This window comes from Ochotona princeps, chromosome 14 (assembly GCF_030435755.1).
Source record: "Ochotona princeps isolate mOchPri1 chromosome 14, mOchPri1.hap1, whole genome shotgun sequence".
NCBI classification, from domain to species: Eukaryota; Metazoa; Chordata; class Mammalia; order Lagomorpha; family Ochotonidae; genus Ochotona; species Ochotona princeps.
Window position 1 is genome coordinate 28716340 of NC_080845.1, and position 25112 is coordinate 28741451.

Genomic DNA, 25112 nt, shown 5'->3' on the forward strand with positions numbered 1-25112 from the left:
CAGCACCCTGGCTCCCTGGGCCCTGCAAGGTGTGGGGAGAGCCTGCCCAGAGGGCTCTCTCCCCTATGGGCAGACCATCCCGCCCCCCCTCACTGTGGGCCCTCCCCCCTGCAGTCGGAATCTTACCAGGAGGACATCTACCCACCCACGGCAGGGGCCCAGCCCTCACTCACGGCCCAGGAGTGGCTCAGCGGGATGGACAAGGGTGAGCAAGGCGGAGAAGAGGCCAGGCGGGTGGGAAAAGGGCAGGGGTGCATGGGCTGCTCCTGGCTGCCAGCAGCTGGGTAGAGGGGAGAGTGGGAGGTCCCAGCCTATGTGTGGTCCTGTGGAGCTTCACAGGACAGTGTCTCGGCAGTTGGACCCTGTCCTGGCCAGGACTTCAGGGGCTCAGGAAGTTGGGTCTCCACCAGACCCCCTGCTCAGCATACCCCACTGCTGTGACAACCCTGCCCCCACCCCAAGAAGTCCATCCACACAGCAAGCCACACCCAGGCCTGTCTGGCCAGTGCCTGTAGGCCTCTATGTCTTGCTCCTGTCCATCAGCTCAGAGTTGGGGTTCACAGGGACGAAAGAGACTCCGATGCACCCCACACAGACTGAGGGGGTCAAGTTGGGAGGGGTCTCACCTTTGCTGGCTGTGCAGCTTCTGGGGATGGAAGGTGGCCAAGCATTGCGGTCAGGCAGGGGCAGGCCGGAAGTGCATTAGACCCATCAGCTCCCACTACTCTCTTCTGCTGGACCCTTATGGACCCTCTTCTATCTCCAGGATGGGGGTGGGGGCTTCCTGGGACACTGGGTCAATACCAGATCTTAGTCCAATGTCACCTTAAACAGGCCTGGCCCCTCCCCTGGGCCAGTTTCCTGGTCTGTATCCCTCAGGTTTGCTTCTGAGGGGTGTGTGTGTGTGTGTGTGTGTGTCTGTCTGTCTGTCTCGGGGGTGGGGGGCAGGGTGCTTGGGGGAGCTAATGAACTTGACAGTGGCAGAGAACACTGTGGGTGAGGCTGCCCTGACAAAGGCAGAACACCTGAGGAGTGCCTGGTGCTTGGCACAGCTCCAGGTCCCCTGAGGTCCCCTACAGAGTGGCATCTGCACGTTTTGTCCCCACCACGTGTTTGTGCCTGTCTGTGGGTGGCTGCGTCTGTGCCTCCACATGGGTCTGCATGTGTCCTTGTGTGTCTGTCTGTATAGTGTCTCCCACATACACACACGGCCTCAGCATGTACCTGCTCACTGCTGGCTCACAGCCCTTTGCTTGCTTCTCAGGGCCTGTCCTGGTGTCCCTTAGACCGGGGTCCCAGATGCTGAGTCCCCGGGCACTGCCTGCAGAGAGATCCATGTCCAACTCTGTGGGCCCAACCCCAGCCCTGGCCCTGGACCGCTCGGAGAAGCTGAGCATGGTGGACGGCCGGAGGTCCTTTTCCCTGCGGGAGGAGAAGGTGCCCAGGTGGACAGCAGAACACAAGCTGGAGGAGAAGTCCTGGCTCACCAACGGCTTTGACATTTTCGAATGCCCCCCACCAAAGACAGAGAATGAGGTGGGCTGTATAGGGTGGGGATGGGGGTGGGGTCATCACTCCCACCCCTGGGGGCGGGGCTGGGGAGGAGGATGGGGAGGAAATGATGAATGTACCCAGACCTTGTGATTTAACTCACTCTATTTTTAATTAATCCACTCTCAAGTGGTAATTATTTTTAAAGATTAATTTATTCATTTGAAAGGCAGAGTTACAGAAAGAGAGGGAGATTCTGAGAGCTTCAAATCCACTGGTTTATTCCCCGAATGGTCACACGATAGCCCATTCTCGAGTCAGCTGAAACCAGGAGCCTGAAACTCCATCAGGGTCTCCCACGAGGGTGGAGAAGCCCAAGAACTTGAGCCATGGTCCACTGCCTTCCCAGGTGCATCAGCAGGGAGCTGGATCAGAAGCAGGGCAGCCAGGACATGGGATGCTGGTGTCACAAGCAGTGGCTTTAACCCCACGCGTCACAACACTAGCCATTGGCTTTTTTTTTTTTTTACACTAAACTATTTATTTATTTGAGTGGCAGAGAGGGAGGGATGGACAAAGTGAGAGAGATAAAGAGATCTTCACTCCCCAAATGGCTTGAAGCAGCCAGGGATGGGCCAGGCCGAAGCCAGGAGCCTAGAAGTCCATCTGTGCCTCCCACCTGGGTGATGGGATCCCAGGCCCTTGGGCTGTCTTGCACTGCTTTCTCTGGCACATTAGCAGGGAGCTGCATTAGAACTAAAGCAGCCGGAACTTCAACCTGGCTCCTTAACTCACATTCTTCATTCAGTGAACAAACAGGCAGGATGCACCCTCTGCGTCCCCGAATTCTGGCTGCACACATGGAGGGCGGGGTGCCCTGTGTAAGAGGCAAGCAGTCTATTGCTGCCATGCTAGGATTGTCTGTGTTTTCAGTGTCAACATATTTGTTTTGAGTTCGAAAGATGGAGAGAGGGGAGATCTCCCATTCGCTGGCTCAGTCTCCAGCCTTGACAAAGCTAGGGCTGGGCCAGGCTAGAGTCAGGAGCCCAGAACTCCATCTGGGTCTCCCATGGGGGTGGCAGGCACCCAAACCCTTGAGGTATCCAGGGTGCAGTTAGCAGGAAGCTTGAGTCAGACGCAGAGCCAGGATTTGAACAGGCTCTCTGGAAAGAGCTAGATGCCTGCTGACTGAATCAGCATTTCAGGACCTACTGTGTGCCTGGCCCTGCCCCTAGGATGGAGTGTCACCTGTGACTCAACAGTCCTGGATGTCAGCAGGTGGTAGCTAAAAATTAGCACAAGGGCTGGCATCTCCCCAGAGGTTTTTTGTTGTTGTTGTTGTTTTGTTTTTTTCTTAAGAGGTGTTTATATCAAAGACAAGGTTACAAAGAAAGAGAAGGAGAGACACAACATCTTCCACCTACTGGTTTACTCTCCAAATGGCCACAGCAGCCTGGAACTGAGCCAATCCAAAGCCAGAAGCCAGAAACAACTTCTGGGTCCTCAGTGTGAGTGCAGAGGTCAGTCCAAGCACTTGAGAGTGGTCCTCTGCTGCTTTCCTAGGGGTATTAGCAGGGAGCTGGGGTGGAAGTGGATCCACCAGGATTTGAATCAGCACCCATATAGGATGCCATGCAGGCAGCAGCTGTACATGCTATGCCACAGTGCCATCCCCACCTCCTGAGAGATACTGACTGGGCTTTACCAGGCATTAGCTATAGGACCTTGGGCATGAGGGTAAAATTGAGCGTGAGGCACACTTATCCTGACACCCTCACAGGAGTGTCATGAACATGGGACGATATTGTGAACATCTCCACACACCATTCTGTACAGCAGCAGTGGTGACCGTAGCCAGGAAGTTAGGTTCCCAACTCCACTTCTCAGTGTAAGAGAGTAAAACTCTGAGAGGGTAAGAGTGACTGGCCCTGGGCCTGGCGCAGTAGCCTGGGGGCTAAAGTCCTCATCTTGCACCGCCAGAATCCCATATGGGCACCAGTTCTGATCCTGGTAGACCTGCTTCCCATCCAGCTCCCTGCTTGTGGCCCGGGAGGGCAGTTGAGGATCGCCCAATGCCTTGGGACCCTGCACCTGCATGGGAAACCTGGAAGGGGCTCCTGGCTTCAGATCAGTGTAGTTCTGGCCATTGCGGCCACTTAGGGAGTGAATCAACAGACGGAAGATCTTCCTCTCTGCTTCTCCTCCTCTGTGTAAATCTACCTTTCCAATAAAAATAAAATAAATCTTAAAAAAGTAACTTGCCCAGCATTACCCAGTTCCGTGGCGATGCAACACCCAGCTCCAGGCTACAGCGTGCGCCTAAAGCAGCTGAATCTTGCCGAATTTAAGGAGACACGGCTTCTGTCAAAGATTGGCATGGTCACCCCATCTTTGTTGCACCAAACAGGATGAAGGGACAAGGAGGGGTCAGGGTCTCTGTGCCAGTGCCCTGCCCCTCATATCCCAAGACACCCCGAGTGACCTCAGCCCCCTGCTTTCCAGCTGCTGCAGATGTTCTACCGGCAACAGGAGGAGATCCGGAGGCTGCGGGAGTTGGTGACCCAGCGGGAGGTGCAGGCCAAGCAGCTGGAACTAGAGATCAAAAACTTGCGGATGAGCTCAGAGCAATGAGTCGGGGAGACCGCCCTCCTCGCCCTCAGGGACCCCGTACCGCTCCGTGGGGAGGCCCAGGACCAAACTGCAGTCCCCTCTCCCCCCCCGCTCCGAGAACAGCCACTATTTCTATATTTTTTACCAGAAAACGAAAGCTCTTGGTCGCTGAAAGAGATTCTGATGGGATATGGTGCATTTTGTTGTTTTTGTTTTTTGTTTTTCTATCTGCCTTCCCACAGCACCAGTTCCTGAATTGAGTTGGTTTTTTGTTTTAGATGGGTATGGAACAGGGTAGGAAGTTAAGAGCTGGAAGGACCCAGGAGCCAACCCTGGCAGTGGTGTTTGCACAGCAATCAGTGGAGTAGGGGCAAAAGGCTGCCCCTCTGTTCCCAGATGGGCCCTGCACCCATCTGCTGCATGTGTGGAGCTGCTGCGGCAAACGCAGTGAGTAGAAAGCCAGTGAGCTGGACCAGCACCCTCCTATTTTTTTTTTTTTTTACAAGTGGGGAAACTGATGCCCCAAGAGAGTCCAGGGAGGTCTGTCTCATGGCAGGACTGCTGGGCTCCTGGGCTCCTGTGTCTGCCAGGGCTGCTCTGATGCAGTTCTTGTCCCATGGAACAAGCACCGCTGCTACTGGCCTGAACTGGCTTGGTGACCTCTTCAAAGTCCTTCCCTTTGGTGGGACCTATCACTATCAGAGACCTCTGACCTTGGGAAGGCCACTTGTGAAGTGATGTCAGGTTTGCAGAAACTCCCAGACCATTGGCACAGTAGCGGAGGGCAATGAACTTGGCAGTAGTGAATCAAAGGTCAGGCCGGACAGGATGTCCAACCCTTGCTTTGTAATGGCCTCCTGGCCAGTTGTAGATAAGGCACTGTCCTTTCTGTGCCCTTGACTGGTGGCTGCCATCAGCCAGGCCCTGAGGGGGAAGGAGGACATTGCCCACCTCCTGGCTGGCCCTCCGGAGGGGTAAGACTGCAGGAGCTGTGACGTGGGGATTAGAGGGCCCTGTAGCTGTCTTCTGGCCCTAGAGTTTGTCTGTTGGGCCTCTTTTGTGGGCCAGCTCCTCTTCTCGCTGCTCACATGACAACATCCTGCCAGAGACCAAGGAACAGTGTGTGTGTGTGTGTGTGTGTGTGTACGTGGGGTGTGGTGTTTGTCCACTGCACTCAGGGAGAGGTTTTTGGAGTCCAAACAGGGACTGTGGGGCTGAGGGAAGCTCTGTGAACAGGTGCCCAGGGGCCCTCCGCCTCATACCCCTTAGTTGAAGCTGGGGCCTGGGCCTTGCCTTGCAGGTGATTTTTAAGCCCCCTGAGTTGGGTGGTGGAGGTTCTGCATACAATCCCCAGTGGAAAGGGGGACCCCCTAAACTGGTCCTCTGTATGTATGTGTACTAAAGATGAAGAGGGGAGGGAGCCCCAGCAAAGAGACCCTGTGTCCCATACAGCACCCTGGGGGCTGGTATCACCCTTTCCCTTTGTTCCTGTCTGAAATACCAGCCTGGCTCGCCTTCCTGTGTGATGCCAGGCCCTACCTGCTCACCTGCACACACTGGCATCGGCTACTCTGACACGGCCAGCTGGCAGGAGGATGACAGTCACAGGAAGACGAGCCTCAAGCTGACCGAGGTGGGAGTGAGGCCAGGCAGCCCCCCATCTCCCCGACGAGACCCTATCCTCACCTTGCAACACCGCATCTTTGAACAAACCTGTGCTTTCTTTTTTTTACATTTCAAATAAATTATTTAAATTATTTCATAGCAAGGGAGAGGGATAAGTAATTTTTATGCTATTTTTAAGGCATCTATTTTTTTAATACCATTTTTGTGTATGTCCTTGCGCCTGTCCAAGTGGAAATACCCAGCATTCAGCCCCCTCGTCCCCTTTCCCCTCCTTGCGCTGGCACCTGTCCTAGCTCTGTACCGTGGCGCCCCCTATCTGTTGCCTCAGGAACTGTCCAAGCATGAAGTCCACCCCCCACCCCCGCTGGGAGATAAACTGCCTACAAATTGTGCTTCCTGGAACAAAACTTGAGATTGTGTCCCAGCAGGAAACAGGAAGTCAGAAACTGATCTTTTCATAGGATACCGTGCCTGAAACTGTTTGGATGATTGTTTTAATGTTTCTGAAATCCCTTATACCTTTGTAAAAAAAAAATAATAATAAAAGAAATGAAAGTAAATAGAGGTTGAATTGTGCAATGGAAAGAATAGCAAAATAATAAACATCTTGCTAGACGTTTCAATACATGAAGCTTTCCTTGTGTTGCACAAATGTGTGCACCTGTTGTTGTGAGCCACACCCGTAGGCTGGAACAGGTAGGGGAGAGAGGGACCCGGTCTTCCACAGCGTATTCAAAGTTAGGAGACTGGGGGAAGACCAGGGGCAGAAGTGCATAGTGCTTTACGGAGCATATAAGACTTTCTGGAGGAGGTGGCAGGCCAAAATCCTATGGCCCTGAGTAGGGCAAAGGACACTTGGGGTATGGAAGAGCGTCCAGCCACAGGTTTCGATTTCCCGGGCCAGAGCCCCACCCCGCCTGGCGGAAGTACCCGGGACTCGGACGCACGCATGGCGGCCAGCGCGGCGCCCAGCGGGACCCATGGTGGGCAGGACCCAGGAGAGCTTGAGGGGGCGTGCGGCTGGCGCTGCCCGGAGCACAGCGACCGCGTGGTCGAGCTCTTCTGCCGCCGCTGCCGCCGCTGCGTGTGCGCGCTGTGCCCGGTGCTGGGCGCGCACCGCGGCCACCCCGTGGGCCTGGCGCGGGAGGAGGCGGCGCACGTGCAGGTGGGCAACGCGCGGGCTGAGGGCGGGGGTAACGGGCACTAAAGCTAACGGTCCCCTCTCCCCACGGCCGTTACACGGTTGGGCAGGGTAGGCACCCGACGGGTCCAAGGCAGGGCAGAGAGGATCTAGGGACAGTCGGGTATGCTTCAGAAAAGGTAAGTTTAGACGTAAGCACGCCCAGGTGGAGACCCTCGTTGGCCACAGTGAGCTCGCCGCTGGGAGTAACTTGGTTAGCCGCGGGAGTACAGACAGCTACCAGAGCCCATAAGGGACTCACAGACCAGCGTGTCCCCACAGCTTCTGCCCTTCCTCTTTGCCTATAAAATGGCTGTGATCACAATAATAGTCCTCCCCAAAACAGAACAAAATGTTGCTCAAAGTGAACAGGGGTGGTTTCCAGGGATAAGACTCAAGGGTCTCCCCCAGTTGGCCCTTTGTCCACCTGTCCTCTCCCTCCTTGTGTGCATGCACCCTTTGTCCATGCATCCATCAAACATCATGCAGCTGTGCTGTGAGTCATGGATCAGATCCTAACCACACCTGTGGGAGCTGGGGGTGGGGTGGGCAGAAGTGACAGTTGCCATGTGATGGTAAGGGGGAGGCCAAACAAAAACCAAAGCCAGGAAGCTTAAGACTTCTCAGAGAAGGGATCACAGGATGTGGCCCCACAGGGTGACCCCGGGTTCCAGCAGGTACCAAGCTGGAACAAGCAGCACCTTGTTCTGGAACTCAGGCGCTTGGAGTGGTGGGCATCCTTGGGGGAGGATTTGCAAACTTGGGAATCACAATGGAGTCAGGCAGGTGCAACTGGAGCTTATACTGGAGTCATGGTCATTGCAACCCACTCCTCCCTGCCCTTGCCTAGAACAAAACTTGGCATACAGTGGCAAATGCTTGTTGAGTGATAAAAGAGCACTACTGTCCTCCCAGCCTTACTGTGTGACATCTCGTACTGCACCCTCAGCAAGCCTGTGGGACCATCCAAAATTGACAATGGAAGAGCCCAAGCAGAAGTAATGCCAGGACTCTCCTCACCTGGAGAGCTTCCACTCCTGGCACCCGACCAGGACACTTGCGGTCCTCCCCTTGACTCTGGGGTCGGGGTCGCTCCCTGGTCATGTCTCCCCCTCCCAACCCGCCACCAGCACTGTGGGAAGCTGAGGAATGGAGCAGGTGCATTTTCAGGAAGGTCAAGATATAGACGGGTCATGCCCTGGAGGCCAGTGTGGGGAGGGCCCAGCAGCCCAGGGCAAATGCCCAGCTACTGAAGGACCAGAAGGGCAGATCACCAGCAAGCCTTGTCCTAGCAAGATGAAGAGAGGCTCGTCCCACCTGCCACGGGACTCAGACCAAGCCACAAGCAGCAGAGGGAGGAGATGGGGAGGGGCTGACCAGCAGGGGTCAGATGTGATGTCCAAAGTAACCAGTTACATCATTGCAACTTTCTACCGCTTCCAACTCCGCACATGCAGAAACTCAGCCGGGACTGTTTAAAGCAATTGGCAACCAAGAGACAGCAGCAGGCTGCTAATGTGGCCCACATAGAGGACTCAGCAGCGAAGCTTCAGGCAAGTGCACATTCTTTGTTCTCCCCCTCCCTGCCACCGTGCCACCACTACGACTCAGAGAGCATCCGCTGAGAGGTTCTTCTCTCTTGGAGGTCCCTATCCCTCATCCCTCATACTTCACAGAGCCTGGGCTTCAGCTGCACATTCCCTAAGTGCAGCTTAGGGAATGTGCTGCCATGTTGGAATTAGTCTAAGCGCATTCCGCACAAATCCATTGTCTTCAACCTTTCCCTTTCATGTTTATATAAATGGGTTCTTAAGGATAGGCTGGTGTTGTGATGCAGGGGGGGGTGAGCTGCTGCATGCAACTCTTGCATCCTATGTTAGAGCCCCAGTTCAAGTCCCAGCTGCTTTGCTTCTGATCCAGCTCCCTACTAAGTGCACGTGGGAAGGCAGCAGAGGATGGCCCCAGTGCTTAGGTCCCTGCCCCCCAAGTGGGAGACACACGTGGAATTCCTAGCTCCTGGCTTCAGTGCGGTCCAGCCCTGGCTGCTGCAGCCACTTGGGAGTGAAACAGCAGATAGAAGCTCACTCTGTCTCTCCCTCCTTCTCAGTCACTCTGCCTTTCGAAGAAATATCTTTTTTTAAAGATGTGTTTTAATTTTTATTGGAAAGGCGGATATACAGAGAGGAGGAGAGACAGAGAAGAAAATCTTCCATTAGCTCAATCACTCCCCAAGTGACCACAATGACCAGAACTAAGCAAATCTGGAGCCAGGAGCTTCTTCACGTCTCTCACACAGGTGCAGGGTACCAACACTTTGGGTCATCCTCCGTTGCCCTCCCAGGCCACAAGCAGGGAGCTGGATGAGAAGTAAGGCAGCCGGGACGTGCAAGACCAGGACTTTAGCTGCTAAACTACCGCACCAGGCCCTCAAAGAAATACATTTTTAAAAATTAAAAATGTATATATTTGAAAGGCAGAGAGAGAGAAAGATCTCTCCCACCCACTGATGCACTCCTTGAATGTCTACAGTAGCTAGTCTAGACCAATCCAAAGCCAGACACAATCCAATCCTCCCATGTGGGTGGCAGGGACCCAGATCTTGGTGCCCTCCACCTGCCCCACCTCCCAGGGTGTACATGAGCAGGAATAGGGAGCGAGGCCAGGATTCAAGCCTGTGCACTCTGATATGGGTGGCATCTTAACAAATGCATCAGATGGTCATCCCTTTCTGATAGATCTTGGATCCAGAAGAATCGTGTGTATTGAGGAAGAATACCATGTCATATTTCAGTACACACAAGCATTGTGTGCTGTTCCCAGGCAAGGCAAGCACATCTAACATCATTGTTTCATGGAGGAAACATTCAAAATTCTTTCTCCTAGCCACCCCCCTTTTTTGTAATATGCACAGCACATTACGAATGGTTGAGTACGCATAGATATGTAGCCTACACCTTCCCTCCACCCGCCCTCCCACTGAGAACTTAGGGTGGGTGGTTATTATTGAGTTGCCATTTTGATTGTGAGAAAAAATTATTGCATTTTTTCCCCTAAAGTTTTATTTTATTGATTTGTGAGGCAGTATGACCAAGACAGAGAAAGAGATAGGCATATAAGGAGTGCTGGTATCACAGATTGAGACTTAACCCACTGTGCCACAATGCCTGCCTCTCCCCTCCTCTCCACCCCCAAGTGGATCATTGCATCTTTAGGGGTCTTTGTTACTCTTCCTGGGCAGCGGGGAGAGGGAGGAGGCCCTCCCTGGTTCAGCACTACAAAGCTGTAGGAGCCTCCTGATCAGCCCACATGGGCCAGGGAGGAAGACTGGCTTTGGCCATGTTGGTGGCAGGCATCAGCTCTTCCTGCGGTCAGGCCCACACGGGCTGGGGCTGGGGCTGGAGCCCACTGCCCACTGAAGCCCAGGCCAAGCCACGCACTTGCCCCTCTGCCTCCATCTGCACAGCATTCATTATCTGCTAAGTGTTGCCCAGCCCCGTGATAATGGAGACCTTTGTGGCTTACACACTTGGCTCCAGATTATTTTTTTTTTTAAGATTTATTTATTTTTGGGCCTGGTGCAATAGCGTAGTGGTTAAAGTCCTCGCCTTAAACGCACTGGGATCCCATAAGGGCACCAATTCTAATCCCAGTGGTCCTGCTTCCCATCCAGGTCCCTGCTTGTGGCCTGGGAAAGCAGTCGAGAAGGGCCCAAAGCTTTGGGACCCTGCACCCACATGGGAGACCTGGAAGAACTCCTGGCTCCTGCCTTTGGATTGGCTCAGCTCCGGCCGTTGTGGTCACTTGGGGAGTGAATCATTGGACGGAAGATCTTCCTCTCTGTCTCTCCTCCTCTCTGTATACCCACCTTTCCAATAAAAATAAATCTTAAGAAATATATTTAAAAAAAGATTTATTTATTTTTATTACAAAGTCAGATATACCGAAAGAAGGAAGAGAGAGAGGAAGATCGATCTTCCGTCCAATGATTCACTCAAGTGAGCGCAACAGCCCAGTGCTGTGCCGGATCAGAAACCAGAAGCTGGGAACCAGGAACTTTTTACAGGTCTCCCACGCAGCTGCAGGGTCCCAAGGCTTTGGACCGTCCTGGACTGCTTTCCCAGGCCACAAGCAGGGAGCTGGATGGGAAATGGAGCTGCCGAGATCAGAACCGGCACCCATATGGGATCCTGGCACGTTCAAGGCAAGGACTTTAGCCACTAGGCCACTGCACCGGGCCCCCAGATTAATTATTAACAGCATCCCTCTTGCCTTGGAAACAGGGCTTCGGCTGGAGAGAGATTTCATAGGGTTTGATGGGAGCGTTGGTCGTAGCTGGAAGGATGGGGGAGGGCTGAGGCTGTTCAGCCACACAGGTGCACTGTCTGGGCATGTCTGGGTAAGTTCCCTGGGAGAGGGTCAGGACCATAGGTAAGTTTCAGCTTAGTGTGAACCAACCTTCCAATATTGAGCTTTGAACCAACTTCAACTTTTTCTTTCTTTCTTTGTTTCTTTGTTTCCTTGTTTCTTTCTTTCTCTCTTTCTTTCTTTCTTTCTTTTTGTAAGATTTATTTTTATTGGAAATTCAGGTATACAGAAAGAAGGAGAGACAAAGATAAAAGATCTTCTATCCACTGGTTCACTCCCCAAGTGGCCACAACCATCAGAGCTGAGCTGATTTGAAGCCAGGAGCTTCTTCTGGGTCTCCCACACACATGCAGGGACCCAAAGCTTTGGGCCATCCTCGACTGCTTTCTCATGCCACAAGCAGGGAGCTAGATGGGAAGTGGGTCTGCCGGAACATGAACCAGCGCCCATAGGGGATCCCAGCATGTGCAAGGTGAAGACTTTAGCCACTAGGCTACTTTGCCAGGCCCTCAACTTCAATTTTCATCACTGTAAAGCAGCAGAGGCAGGGCCTCCCTTGGGCACCTGGATTAATCTCCTTTGGCACGCAGTCCTTAAAAGTAGGATGTCAAAAGTTGGCACATGCTTGTGTGCAGATTGTAACACATTCCATGGGAGCATGGCTAGTGTAATGGAGGAGTGTGGGGGCAGATGTGCTCTTTGGTACTTAACAGGGAAAGACCGCTCACCTGAAAGCTAAGCAACAGCACAGCTTCGCGAACAAGGCAGGCTTGGTGTTTTCCACGCATGGGCCAAAGCCTGCGGTTCTGAAGCTTGTGATATTGTCTGTGGAACCAACCCTTCTCCAGAGAAAAGTTCAGAGGACTCAGTCATGAATCCCCACCCAGCACCCTTTCATCCGATGATTTCCTTTTATTCCCCGTTAGTAGGCTGTTCTCTCCCTCCCCACAAGTGTGGCTTCCCAGGAGCTGGCACATTCAGGTGAGGAACGCTGGACGCGCATCTGCTACCCTAACCTGCTCACAATGGGATTTGATGCCAGTGTGGCCCAGTGGCAATGTTCTTCCTTCTCAGTCTTCCCAGCATTCTATATTGGCCTTTGCATACTTTATACATGAATAAAAGGAAGTGTGTGCATGTGTGTATGTATGTGTGTGAGACTGGCTGCTGTTAAACACAGACCTAGTTGGGGGGTTAAAGTGTGCTTGGGCCGCCAGTGCTGGAAGGCCCTTAGTGATGAGGATCCCCAAAAAGCAGATGTAATGGCCCTGGTCCCAGAGTAAGTTGGCACCTGGGGCTTTATCATGCATCTAAGATCATTTGGGGAAGACGGGAACCACTTAGACCGGAAATGGTGACTCAAGTCTGTGAGAAGCTGACTGAAGGTGGCAAGGCAGAGAGCACCAGCAGGAAGTCCCACCACCAAGGGCTGCTGTCTGCAGGGCCACCCAGGCAGGAGCTGAAATCAGCGAATCTGACCCGTGGAGTGGGTGGCTCTGGGAAGGCCACTTCTCCGGACTCCCTCCACTGTGGGAGGGTGAAGGCATGCCGGCTGCTCCCTAGCCCTCACCCTCTGACGCACTCTAACTTCTCCTCCCACTGACCAAACCAGCCTGCAGGGGCCAGCCCCTCCACCCCGTAGAGCCAGGAGAGCTGGGGCCAGGCAGAAAAATGGTCTGAAATACGTAGGGCCACATAGTATCAGGCCCAGAATGCCCCAGGCGGGGGTTTGAGTGTGTGTGGAGAGAGGTGAGGGAGGGTGGGTAGGAGGGTAAAGAGCCCAGGTTGCTGCCCTGGCCTTGCCTTGTGACTCAGCATTGCTGGAGGACTGAGCCACAGCCTCGGGCCGGCAGCTGGCAGAGGGACATGAGCCAGTCAGAGCCAGACTGGGAATGGAAAGCTGAGGACTTGGCCATGCTGCTGGCCTTGACCATGCTAGGCATGGCCACTTCTCTGCCTTCTCCTGCCAGCCACTGCCACCACATCAAAAGTCCTTGGGACCCCAAAGCTAAATGACCTAGGAAGGGGTCAGGGGAGAGAGCACACCCAGGAGAGGCACCTGCTATGGCACTGTCTCCACGCATCCCAAGTCTTGCAGAAGTCAGCCCTGGCCATTGTAAGCCCCTTACCATCCACAGGATCCATGCGCATGAGTTGATTCCCCACTCAGCCACCACACCAGATGTAAAACCCCCTCCACTCCCCTGAGCTGACTCACAGCTGGCTATTCCAACTGTTCCCTTAGAGCCTGCTTGGCAGAACTGTACCCTCCCTCCTTCGCTCAGCCCCAGCCTCCAAGGCTGCCCAGGTTGGCTTGGAACCAGTGTGACCCAAAGCAGGCAGCAACTTTCACTTCCTCATTTCAAGAGCACAGTTCTTGCCCTCACATGCTTCTACATTCCTGACCGCCATGCGTAGTCAGACAGGCTCATCTGCTTACCCTGCTTGAAGCAGCAGGAGGAACAGTGACCCCAGGAACTCGTGGGTTGCCCCTTGGAAGCCACACATTACCCAGCATGAACTCTGACTCTCATGGTTCTCACGGACAGCCATACCAGGACATGCAGGCCTGCTGCATTCTTCTTTGTCTTTGTTTTTCAAGTAGTTCTTCCTTTGGTATATTACGGTGGTAGCGACATATATATATAACATACAATTATGTTATATATAGCATACAATTCACCATTTTAACCATTTGCTCAGCAATTTGGTGGAGTGGTGGATGTTGTGGCACGATGGACTAAGACACTGCTTGGATTGCCCACATCTTGTGTCAGAACGCAGGTTCAAGTCCAACATCTCTGCTTCTGATCCTACTTGCTACTCATAGGCCTGGGGTTCCTGTCACCAAGATGGGAGACCTAGATCGAGTTCTTGGCTCTGGCTTTGGCGTGGCACAGCCCTGGCTGTTGGGGGGTGCATTTGGGATGTGATCCAGTGGGTAGCAGATCTTCCCTCTCTCCCTCTGTCACTCTGCCTTTCAAATGACCAAAATAAATTGTTCTTTCTCTAAACTTTTTAAATGTCCTTCTTTTGGAAGCAGACAGATCTCCTAGCCATCTGCTGGTTCACACTCCGAATGCCAGCAAAGATCCAAATGTCAGCAAAGCAGAGGCCAAAGTCAGGAGCCAGGAATTCCATTCAGGTCTCGCTTGTGGCTGGCAGGAACCCAGTTACTTGAGCTATCACTGGGGTGCCCTGGGACGTGCATTACCAAGGAGCTGGGGTTTGAACCTGGGGACTCTAGGACAGGATGTAGGCATCCCAAGCAGTGGCTTCCCCACGGCGCCAAACAGCCACCCCAGCCATCTTTGTGAACCCACTCTCTGGATGTCATCATTTTTCTTGCATTGAATATTGTGGTTCTCCTGACTGGCACACGTCAGCTGCAGCTGCTTCTCTCTCTCTAGGCTCATGCAGAGTCGAGTAAAACTTGGCTGACGGGGAAATTCGCTGAACTCCGATTACTGCTTGAAGAGGAGGAGGCTCTGGCCAAGAAGTTCATTGACAAAAACACACAGCTGGCTCTGCAGGTGTATCGGGAGCATGTCGAGTCTTGTGAGGAGCACATTGATGTCCTGAACAAGCTCTCCAACAGGGTCTGGGGCATCAGCCAGGAGTCCAATCCTGTGCAGCTGCTGCAGGTATGGCCTGGGAGTGGGGGGGTCTCTGTCCTTACAGCTGCCACTTGCCAGCGACACGCCATCAGAGTCCTGGCATCATGGGACATGGGGTTGGCATGCTAAATAAAGGCCCAGGAAGCAGAGACCTTTGTGTCCCAACACAAGTGGCCAGAGGGCACACATGCGTTGTTAGGAAGTTGATTAGGTAATATGGGCAGCCTCCATTGTCCCGGGCCTGTGTGTTCCAGGCACTTTCTATAGCTTAGCTCTAATATTTACTAATTGGAATGGCTGTTTCCAACCCATTTTGTGAATGAATAGTTGAGGCAGGCTGCTCTGGCCCAGGGAGCAAAGCTAGGGTCAAAAGCTACGCCCAGCTGACCCTCTCAGCCCACTGGGCACATAGCTTGGCCCTCCGCCTGGGAATACCCCTTCAGCATGTGGTTGTTCCTGGGAGAGAGGACAGTTCTCCGTGGTCTTTGTCAAGGAGTCTGAAGGGGGAGGTGGTCCTGTGATAGTCATAGCTGTGGTTACTTATGGGCAGCTATCTATCTTCAAGGAACCTTGGAAGAGTTTCCATTCGGTGTCAGGACCATTGTGCTATCATCTGTACCCTAGGAGTCCCTTCCTACTCATTTAACTCTGCCCGTTTCCTTCTTTGTCTTGGCTCCTGGGGAGCTCAAAGCCACAGATGCTTCAGCTGGCTAGGAGGAGACGTCATGGCACACCCTGTGTGTTTCATCGCAGTCTGGCTTCCGGCTTAGTTCTTTATTCTTGAGTTTCTCACTGTAAAGGAAATTCTTCCAATATTACAAGACCTTGGTAAGGTGCTTTAAAGGCTGTGGTACAAGGCAGGGTACAACTAACCATAGCTGGAAAACGAGACAAATATATGCATTGATGCAAAACCAGCAAGACTGGTTCCCAGAGGGGCAGGTTAGGGAGTACTTTTTCTACACAGCTGGGTCTGCCAAATGTTGGGCCCAACAGAGATACTGGTGGCCAGGAGCTGAGTAGGGACTGTAGGAGTGGGGCAGACAGGGGAGAGAGGCTACAGGGGACCAGCAGGTTCAAGGATTTAACACATGGTGATATCCGGCCTCCCGGTTAAGTCGCCTACGCCCAGGTCAGAGTCCCTGGGCTTGATTCCAGCTTCCTCCTGATGTGCGTCCTGACAGGTGGTGGAGATGGCTCAAGTCACTGGGTGGCCTAGATCAAGTTCCACAGGCGTTTGGGGTATGAACTGGAGAACGGGAACGCATACTCTCTCACACATTAATGATTGAAAAAGAGATGCACAATGGGAATTGGGATTGGAAATGAAAGATGAGTAGTGGATGCTGGGGCTTCTGGCCTTGGAGATGGGAGCCCAGCGGGTTGTTTTCCCACATCTGCTCAGGTACGCTACTGTTTCCCATCGCAGGGTGTGTAGATCATACCCTGAGCTGGAGGCTGGAGTGTGTGGTCACCAGGTGCTGGCACCTATCCTCCATCAGACCGCAGTCCTACCCCACCCATCTGTCATCTGTGCAGTCCCTCATGTCCCCAGGGCTGCCTTCTGTTCCCTGGGATGTGGCTTGTGTGGGGAGGCTGGGCTACAACAGCCCTGACTCCCAGTCATCCCTCCTACACCTACCTGTAGGCATATTCAGCCATGGAGCAGGAGCTGCAGCGGCACATGAGCCTCGGGGAGCTGAGCTACCCAGTGCCCTTGTCCTTCGAGCCCATCAAGAACCTGTTTAGGGGTCTGGCCGAAGCCCTGCACAGCACCTTACAGACACCGCTGGATGTGCGCCTGAAGGAGAGTAAGTCCTTTGTGGGCTCAGCTTCCTTCCTCCTACACAGAGGCCCTGGGCTGGGCAGGTTGAGAGTTTCAGGTTTTGTGCTCATCCCAGCCCCTAAGGTTTGGACTTCCTGGTCTTCCTAAGTTGGGGACCTACCTCTCTCCAGCCAACTGTCTCTGCTGCCACTGCACCTGGACTGCCTCTGGCCTCCCCACCACACTTCAGCCTGGCCTGCTCTGGGCTCCCAACCTCCAGGGCCAACTCCTCCTCCTCCTCCTCTTGTTTGGGCCAAACCCCACCTGCCCTGTGAGGTGGGATGGCCCATCTGGGAAGCCCACCCTTCCTCCAGGCCATTTCCCCCCTTCTGCCCTTCTCTTTCCAGGGTCCATCCCATGACCTACCCAAGGACACAAGGGTCCCCCTCCTTGCTCCTGGGACATATGTGAGGTCCCACGCTGGGTCCAGCTCAGAGGCCCTGCAGATGGCACTAAGTGAGCCATCAGAGAGACCTCTCTCCCTCGAGTCACTGACTATTAGGGGCCATGCATTGGACATAAAACCAAGCTCTGGCATAGTGTGTATGTGTGGGTGTGGGGGGAACCTGGGAAGGGTATTCCATACAGAAGCACAGGCAAGTCCCAAAGCCTTGGGGTGCCAGCTTGGTATACTGGGGAAGAATGGTGATGGGTGGGGGATATAAGTGGGGAAGGAGGATGAGATAGAGACAGCTGGGAGAAGCTCAAGTGTTCTGATGTGAGTAATGCGAGAAAGGAAATTTCCCATTTCCGAAATGGGAAAGAGCTTTTGGGATGGGAGGGAAGGGTGTGGGGGCTGTTAGCTTTGGGAATTCCCACCTGCTAGATAGTGAAGTCCTGCAGGGAACAGGATCTGGTATTTGAGAGTGCTGGGGGAGGAGTCCTCCTACAGTTGGGTCATCCACTGCACTGCAATGAGTGCTGGGGTGGGGATGGGCAAGGAGCCACTCAGACTGGCTGGCTTGGTGAGGATGGGGCAAGTTATGTGAGGAACTGCAGTCCATACCAGCCGGGAAGAAAGCAGCTTGAGCAAGGCTTGGTGGGCCGGGGTGGGGTTGGCGGGGAGGTGTCAGGTAAAAGGCGAGAGCAAGTGCAAGCGACCTGTATGTCTTTCTGAACTCCCCACTCCCACTTCCTGCTTGCTCTCTTCATCCTTGGCTGTGGATCCTCAGCAGTCCCTGGCCCAGCCTCCCTCACACCGGCCTGCACTGCCGTCTTGTCATCATGAACTTGGCGGGAGGTAGCAGGGTGACAGGGCAGAGGCTGTGAATTCACAGTTCCTTCTTAGACCTGCCTCTGGTGTTATGGGAGGGAGTAAGTCTATGTTAGAATCTGCAGCAGCTGTCTGAACTCTGGGCACTGATTTATCACCATCTGTTGCAGATATGAACTGCCAGCTCTCCGGCCCTTCCTGCCCCAAGCCAGGTGCCTTGTTGAAAACAAGCCCTTCTCCAGAGAGATCTCTGTTCTTAAAATGTAAGACCGGGCGTCAGAGGGGTGGAGGCGGTGGGGTGCTGCCAGGGTGGAGAGGAATCATGTTAAAGTGTGACGGAAGTGATGCATGTTCACTATAGACAAACTAGAGGATCAGAGGGAAAAAAATCCCTCACAATCCCTCTGCTGTAGTTACAGTCCTTTAAAGTTTGTTTTTATTTTGTATGGCTGAGATACTTGCCTTAATGTCTCTTTTTGCAAACATGGTGTCATACGAAGCATACTGTTTTGTAATCTGTTTATATTTACTGATCTATTGTGAATATCTTAGTTTCCTTAAAGAAATTACACACCGGTGATGCCTGTGTCTTGTGGAGGAGCAGAAGTCCCAGGAATAGGCTGTTCTGTTTGTGGCGGATGATCTGCCCGCTGTCCGGAAGCAGATGTGACATGGCTTCAGAAAGTTTGCAAGAATGCAGATCATCATTTTTTTTTAAGATTTATTCATTTTATTACAGCCAGATATACACAGAGGAGGAGAGACAGAGAGGAAGATCTTCTGTCCGATGATTCACTCCCCAAGTGAGCCGCAACGGGCTGATACGTGCCGATCCGAAGCCGGGAACCAGGAACCTCTTCCAGGTCTCCCACGCGGGTGCAGTGTCCCAATGCATTGGGCCGTCCTCGACTGCTTTCCCAGACCACAAGCAGGGAGCTGGATGGGAAGTGGAGCTGCCGGGATTAGATCCCGCACCCATATGGGATCCCAGGGCTTTCAAGGCGAGGACTTTAGCCGCTAGGCCATGCCGCCAGGCCCAGATTTATTTATTTTTATTGGAAAGGCAGATATACAGAGAGGAGAGACAGAGAAGAGAATCTTCCATCCGATGGTTCACTCCCCCAAACAGCCGCAACAGCTGGAGCTGAGCCAATCCGAAGCCAGGAGCCAAGAGCCTCTTTCGGGTCTCCCACGCAGATGCAGGATCCCAAGGCTTTGGGCCGTCCTCAACTGCTTTCCCAGGCCACAAGCAGGGAGCTAGATGGGAGGTGGGGCTGTCAGGATTAGAACTGGCACCCATATGGGATCCCGGTGCATTCAAAGCAAGAACTTTAGCCGCTAGGCTACTGTGCGGGGCTCGGGAATGCAGATCATCTTTTAATTCCACTCTCCCATAAGCTCCCTCAAGACACACTTGTATATACCTGATTTTATTCCAGTGCTATATCATATCCCAGACACTGGTTAGCTCATGTTTGACTATTTTCTAGGAGTTGTTTCTCCAAATGGAAATACTAGGCCAACATTTTTTCAACTCTTAAAATTTTTTTTTTTTAGATTTATTTTCACCAGAAAGGCAGATTTTCAGGGAGAAAGACACGAAGATCTTCTGTTCACTGATTTACTCCCCAAATGGCCACAAGAGCCAGAACTGAGCTGATCTGAAGTCAGAAGCCAAGAGCTTCTTCCTGGTCTCCCACACAAGTGCAGGGTCCCAAGGCTTTGGGCCATCCTCCATTGCCCTCCCAGGCCACAAGCTGGATGGGAATTGGAGTGTCCAGGATACAAACCAGCGCCATATGGGATACCATGCTTGCAAGTGGAGGATTAGCCTGTTGAACCATTCATGTTCATCTACATGCTGCATGTCCTAGACAGTGCCTCAGACAAGAAAGAGAAATCAAAGGGGAGGGTACAGATTGGGAAGCAGGGAGGAAAAAGGCCACTCTTCATAGGTGGCATGGTTATTTTCAGAAACCAACCTCTCCCCCCACTCCCAGAATCCAGGAATAAATTAGAATTGCTCAGTGGATTTAGGACAGGTTACAACATTGGTGCACAAAACTAAACTATTTCTATATATTAGGAACAATTAGAAGATAAAAGTGCAAAAGTATTACTTTCCATAAACTTTTCTTGGAAAACAGGAAGATACCTAACAGATGATGCGTTCAGAAACCCCTGAAGGGGGAACAGCGGCCAGCACAATGGAGGTGTGCCCGCTCCTGCGTTGAGCCCCTTCCTGTCTGTCATCTTCTGTGGCTGCTGTCACAAAGGCAAACAGCTCGGTGACTCAGAACCACTCCAGTTCTGTCACCATATCCTGGGACCCAAGTCCCACCAGAACCTCACTGGGATGAAATCCCCGCGAGGCATGCTTTCTGGAGGCTGGGAAGGAGAGCCCCTTGCCCTCTGCTGTTCCTTCGCAGCAGCAGCAGCTGCCTCTGTTCCCTGGCTCCTGACCATCCTGTCTTCAAAGCCACCGGCATTCTGTTTGTCTGGCCTGGCTCCTTGCTGTCTCCCTCCTCCTCACTTGACGGCTACAGTGAGTATACTGGGTCCACCCAGATAATCCAGACCGATTTCTCGTTCTGGGGAGTCAGCCAAGGAGTGACCATGACCACTGTTTGTTGTGTAACCTACCAGTGGTTACAGATGCCACAGGCTGTGGGGCTCTGCATCCCACACTCACTGTCATAAAAATGACAGTTCTTCCCAACTGATCCATAGTCAAGTGTCAGGAGATTTTATGTACGTACGTGTGTGTATGTGTGTGTGACATAAACTATGTACAGATAAGATGGGTAGAGAATAGCTGTTACTGCTGGGGGAAGAGCAAGATTTAAAGTTCAGAAGTATATTTACACATTTGATCACTAGGAATTTTTTGACAGGAAGTACATGACGGTAGAGAGGAGAAATAGTCCCCACTGGGGGTGGGCTTTGATCCCACTTGGGACACTTGCATCCCACACTGGAATGCCAGGTTTGACTTCCAACCTGCTTTTTTGCTAATGCATCTGCTACTACACCAGCAGATGATGGTGCAGCTTCTGGGTTCCTGCCACAACCAAGTATGAGACCCAGATGGAATTCCTGGCTCCCAGCTCCTGGCTCCTGCCTTTGGCCTGACCCAACCCTGACTGTTACAGGCATTTGAGGAATGAACCCACAGAAAAAAAAAAAAAAAACTCTCTTTTTTTTTAAATTGAGATTTATTCTTAATTGAAAAGGCATATTTATAGAGAGGAGGAGAAAAAAAAGAAAGATCTTCTGTCCACTGGTTCACTCCCCAAATTGGACGCAATGACCCAGAGCCGAGCTGATTGTAAGCCAGGAGCCAGGAGCATCTCCTGGGTTTCCCACGCAGGTTCAGGGTTCCAAGGCTTTGGGCTGTCCCCTACTGCTTTCCTAGGGCACAAGCAGGGAGCTAGATGGGAAGTGGAGCATCCAGCATACAAACCAGTGCTCATATGGGATCCCAGCAGATGCAAGGTGAAGATTTAGCTACTAGGCTATCACACTGGGCCCCTGTTTCTCTCTTAACCCCTCTGTCACTCTGCCTAAAGTGGACTTTAGTAAGTTAAAAAATTTTTGTTCATCAAAGCACACTCAATAGAGGTCAGTGTTGTGGCATAATAAGGTAAAGCTGCCGTCTGCAGTTCTAACAATCCACATAGCTGCTGGAAGCAGCAGAGGGTGTCTCAAGTCTTTGGGGTCCCTACACCCATGTGGGAGACCCAGAAGACACTCCTGTCTGCTGGCTTCAGGCCCGGCTGTTGCAGCCATTTTGGAAATGAGCCATCAAATGGAAGCTTCTCTCTCTCTCTCTCTCTCTTGTTTTTACATCTATTTGTCTTAATTTGAACGGCAGATTTACAGAGAGAAGTGACAGAGGTGTCCCCCCAGTGGCTGCTCTAGTCAAGAGCTGAGCCAATCCAAAACCGGAAGCCGGGAGCCTCCTCTGTTCTAGACATCTGTAAACAAAATATAAAGGTCAGTAAAAGATTTCAGCAGGTGTGTCCCAAAGAAGGAGGTCCAAATCGCCAACACAGCCACGAAAGATATTCAATAAAACTAGGCATCAGACAAACGCATGAAAAACTCGGTGAGACATCAATGGAAAGCTTGAAAAGTTGCAGTTACAAGCCTGATAGTTCATGGCAGATGAGGTGTCAACTAACTTTATATTTCTGTGCAAGATACTATCCCAGTGCTTTCCTGAGTGTGTGAAATGCCCTTCATATATAGGCTCATCAGGAGATAAGAATTAGAGACTTAGTTGGTATTTCATATTTTGCTTGTTTTAATAATGGTCTGAAGATAAGTAATAGTAAATATCAGAGCCTTATTCTCCATCTTGAACCAAGACTCTGTGGTTACAATTTGAAACTTTCCTGTATAGTTTCCAGTCATTTTTTTAAGGTGTCAAATCTTAATTACTATTCTAGAATGTAAGAGATCTCTCTTCCTTCCGTAGCTTTGACAATGTCCAACTTGTATATTTACTGTGCTCAAGCTCAGCTATGATGCTTCCATTAGTTTCTGGCTCTTTTCTGGAAAACGTAACATAAAAAGTACTCCACATGCCCTGGCTACTTCCAATTTCCAATTATACTTACATTTTTACAGTGTAACTTCCTGTCTTTAAAACCTTCTCTTGTTTTCCCCTATTGACTATCTTTTAAGCTCTTATGTAACTTACTGCTCTTACGGATTGCATTTATTGCCTGGTACTCTTATACTCTCTTTTGTCAGCTCAGTTGATAATAGGTATATAGGCTATAATGACCCAAATGAAAATGACACAAACAAACAAACAAAAAATAAATGACACACCCAAAACACTAAAAAAAAAAAAAAAAACAAAAAAAAACAAAAAAAAAACTCGGTGAGAACACTGATGCTGCAATACCACTGTTGACCAGTAGGTGCGGTAGCAGTCTCCCTCCACGGCTGTCAGGAGAGGGCAGTGTGTGTCCCTGTCAGGAGAGAGCAGTGTGTCAGGCCAGCAATGTGTGTCCCTGTCAGGCCAGCAGTGTGTGTCCCTGTCAGGCCAGCAGTGTGTGTCCCTGTCAGGAGAGAGCAGTGTGTCAGGCCAGCAATGTGTGTCCCTGTCAGGCCAGCAGTGTGTGTCCCTGTCAGGAGAGAGCAGTGTGTGTCCCTATCAGGAGAGAGCAGTGTGTGTCACTGTCAGGCCAGCAGTGTGTGTCCCTGTCAGGCCAGCAGTGTGTGTCCCTGTCAGGAGAGAGCAGTGTGTGTCGCTGTCAGGCCAGCAGTGTGTGTCGCTGTCAGGCCAGCAGTGTGTGTCCCTGTCAGGCCAGTTGGTGCTGGTTGCTGAACTTCCACATCCCCAGAATTTCAACACAAAGCTTTTTTGTCACCATGCTTAGTGTGTCTTCCTCTGAGAGCTATCAACAGGAGTGTAAATGACAGCCACCACTGTGAAGAATATTAACCAGAAGCCTTTTTTTTTTAAAAATGTGGAGGGTAGCAAGGGGTGGCATTCTTACCCAGCAAATCCTCCCTCATGGCTATGTCCAAAAGTAGCAATCAGATAGCAATAAAATCACATCCGTGTTTCCAAAAGCTTATACGTGTGTGTATATATATGCGTGTGTGTGTGTTGCCGAAATGGTAATGTTACAGAAAGGATACATCCTAATATATCTGTAAATGAAGACGTCAGTGTCATCACTCAAGTGCTATTGCAAAAGACTACTTGATGGGGTCAAACGTTCATGACTATATCAGTAGACCTTGAGCAGCAGATGGCTGCAGAGCATGTTTGGTATGACACCACTACCCGGCAGCTAAGGGCGAAGAAAAGATTGCCAGGACACTTCCCCAAGTATCAACAGCAACAGGATAGTTACTTAATGACATTTTTGGAAACTGACAGCTAAGTTTCACAGCACCAACCAGAAACGGATGTAAAGAATGGTCAGTGACATGTTCTCTCCTGCCCGTCCCCCAAGCCTTCTCCTGGGTTGTAGGGGGCGCCCTGGGACAGCAAAGATGGTGTTGAATCGCGCCTGGGTTGGGTGATCCGTGCCCCCTACCTGTGTGCGTTGGGGCAGGGGGCGCAGCCCAGCCCCCAGCGTGACCACAGTGTCCCTGTCCCCCCTCAGATGCACGCACGCCTACGCTCGACCCGGACACGATGCACGCCCGCCTGCGCCTCTCGGCCGACCACCTGACGGTGAGCTGCGCCCTGCTGGGCCGCCTGGGCCTGGCGCCCGCTACGCGCTTCGACGAGCTCTGGCAGGTGCTGGCCCGCGACTGCTTCGCCGCCGGCCGCCACTACTGGGAGGTGGACGTGCAGGAGGCGGGCGCCGGCTGGTGGGTCGGAGCGGCCTACGGCTCCCTGCGGCGCCGCGGAGCCTCGGCCGCTGCCCGCCTGGGCTGCAACCGCCAGTCGTGGTGCCTGAAGCGCTACGACCTCGAGTACTGGGCCTTCCACGACGGCCAGCGTAGCCGCCTGCGGCTCCGCCACGACCCCGACCGCGTGGGCATCTTCCTGGACTATGAGGCATGAACCACCTGCACACCTTCCGCACCACCTTCCAGGAGCCACTCTACCCTGCGCTGCGGCTCTGGGAAGGGGTCCTGAGCATCCCCCGGCTACCCTGAAGGGGCGGAGACCGCAGCCATGCCCCCGCCCCGTCTAGGCCCTCTCCATGGCCAGGGCCTGTCTAGTGTTTTGAATGGTTTTTCTCCTAGGCTAATTTGAAGCCGTAAACAATGGTGGAAGTGGTGTTCCCTTAGTTAAAGTTTCTGAAAGGTACATACCCTCAGGCGAGTCCTCTCTGCCTTGGCACATGCCCCCTACTCCGCTGGCCCATAGTAGGCACTCCGTGGAGATCTGTGGGTAAGTAATCACCCCTCTCCCAGATCTTGTGGTCCTTAAGGTTCCTAGAAGCTGCTAGATCCTCCCTGCCTCCCCATCCCTGCACGAGCCTCCTAACACTTCATCTTCTCCCATCTTCATCTTCCACCCAAAAACCAGGGTGATTGGCCTCAAATGTCGCATAACCTTTCAGAACTCTTGTCTCCCAAGGGTACAGAAAGGGTACAAAAACACAGCACATCCCCTTCCCCACCCCCAGGGGCTGTCTGGCTCTGGCTTCTCCTTAAGTAAGGCCCTCTCTCCCAGTTGTTGCTTGCGTTGCTACTGTGTTCCCA

The 25112-nt window shown here is 52.4% G+C and overlaps 2 protein-coding genes across 3 annotated transcripts in view; both read left to right on the plus strand.

The window, feature by feature from the left end:
* The window catches only part of CORO2A (coronin 2A), a 53115-nt gene extending 48816 nt beyond the window's left edge, over positions 1 to 4299 (plus strand). For both annotated transcript variants that reach the window (XM_004580959.3, XM_058672279.1), the window contains exons 10-12: positions 115 to 205; positions 1265 to 1536; positions 3994 to 4299. In XM_004580959.3, the coding sequence (XP_004581016.1) occupies positions 115 to 205; positions 1265 to 1536; positions 3994 to 4122 (492 nt within the window). In that variant the 3' untranslated portion in view covers positions 4123 to 4299. The remainder of the gene's footprint in view (positions 1 to 114; positions 206 to 1264; positions 1537 to 3993) is intronic.
* A 1393-nt stretch (positions 4300 to 5692) lies between these two features.
* Positions 5693 to 24945, plus strand: TRIM14 (tripartite motif containing 14). The gene is given in 7 exon segments (XM_004581177.2): positions 5693 to 6892; positions 8365 to 8460; positions 14683 to 14916; positions 16538 to 16700; positions 18098 to 18190; positions 24059 to 24454; positions 24457 to 24945. Coding segments are annotated over 7 exon segments (1422 nt in total). The 5' UTR covers positions 5693 to 6556; the 3' UTR covers positions 24561 to 24945.
* Positions 24946 to 25112: the final 167 nt, after the last annotated feature.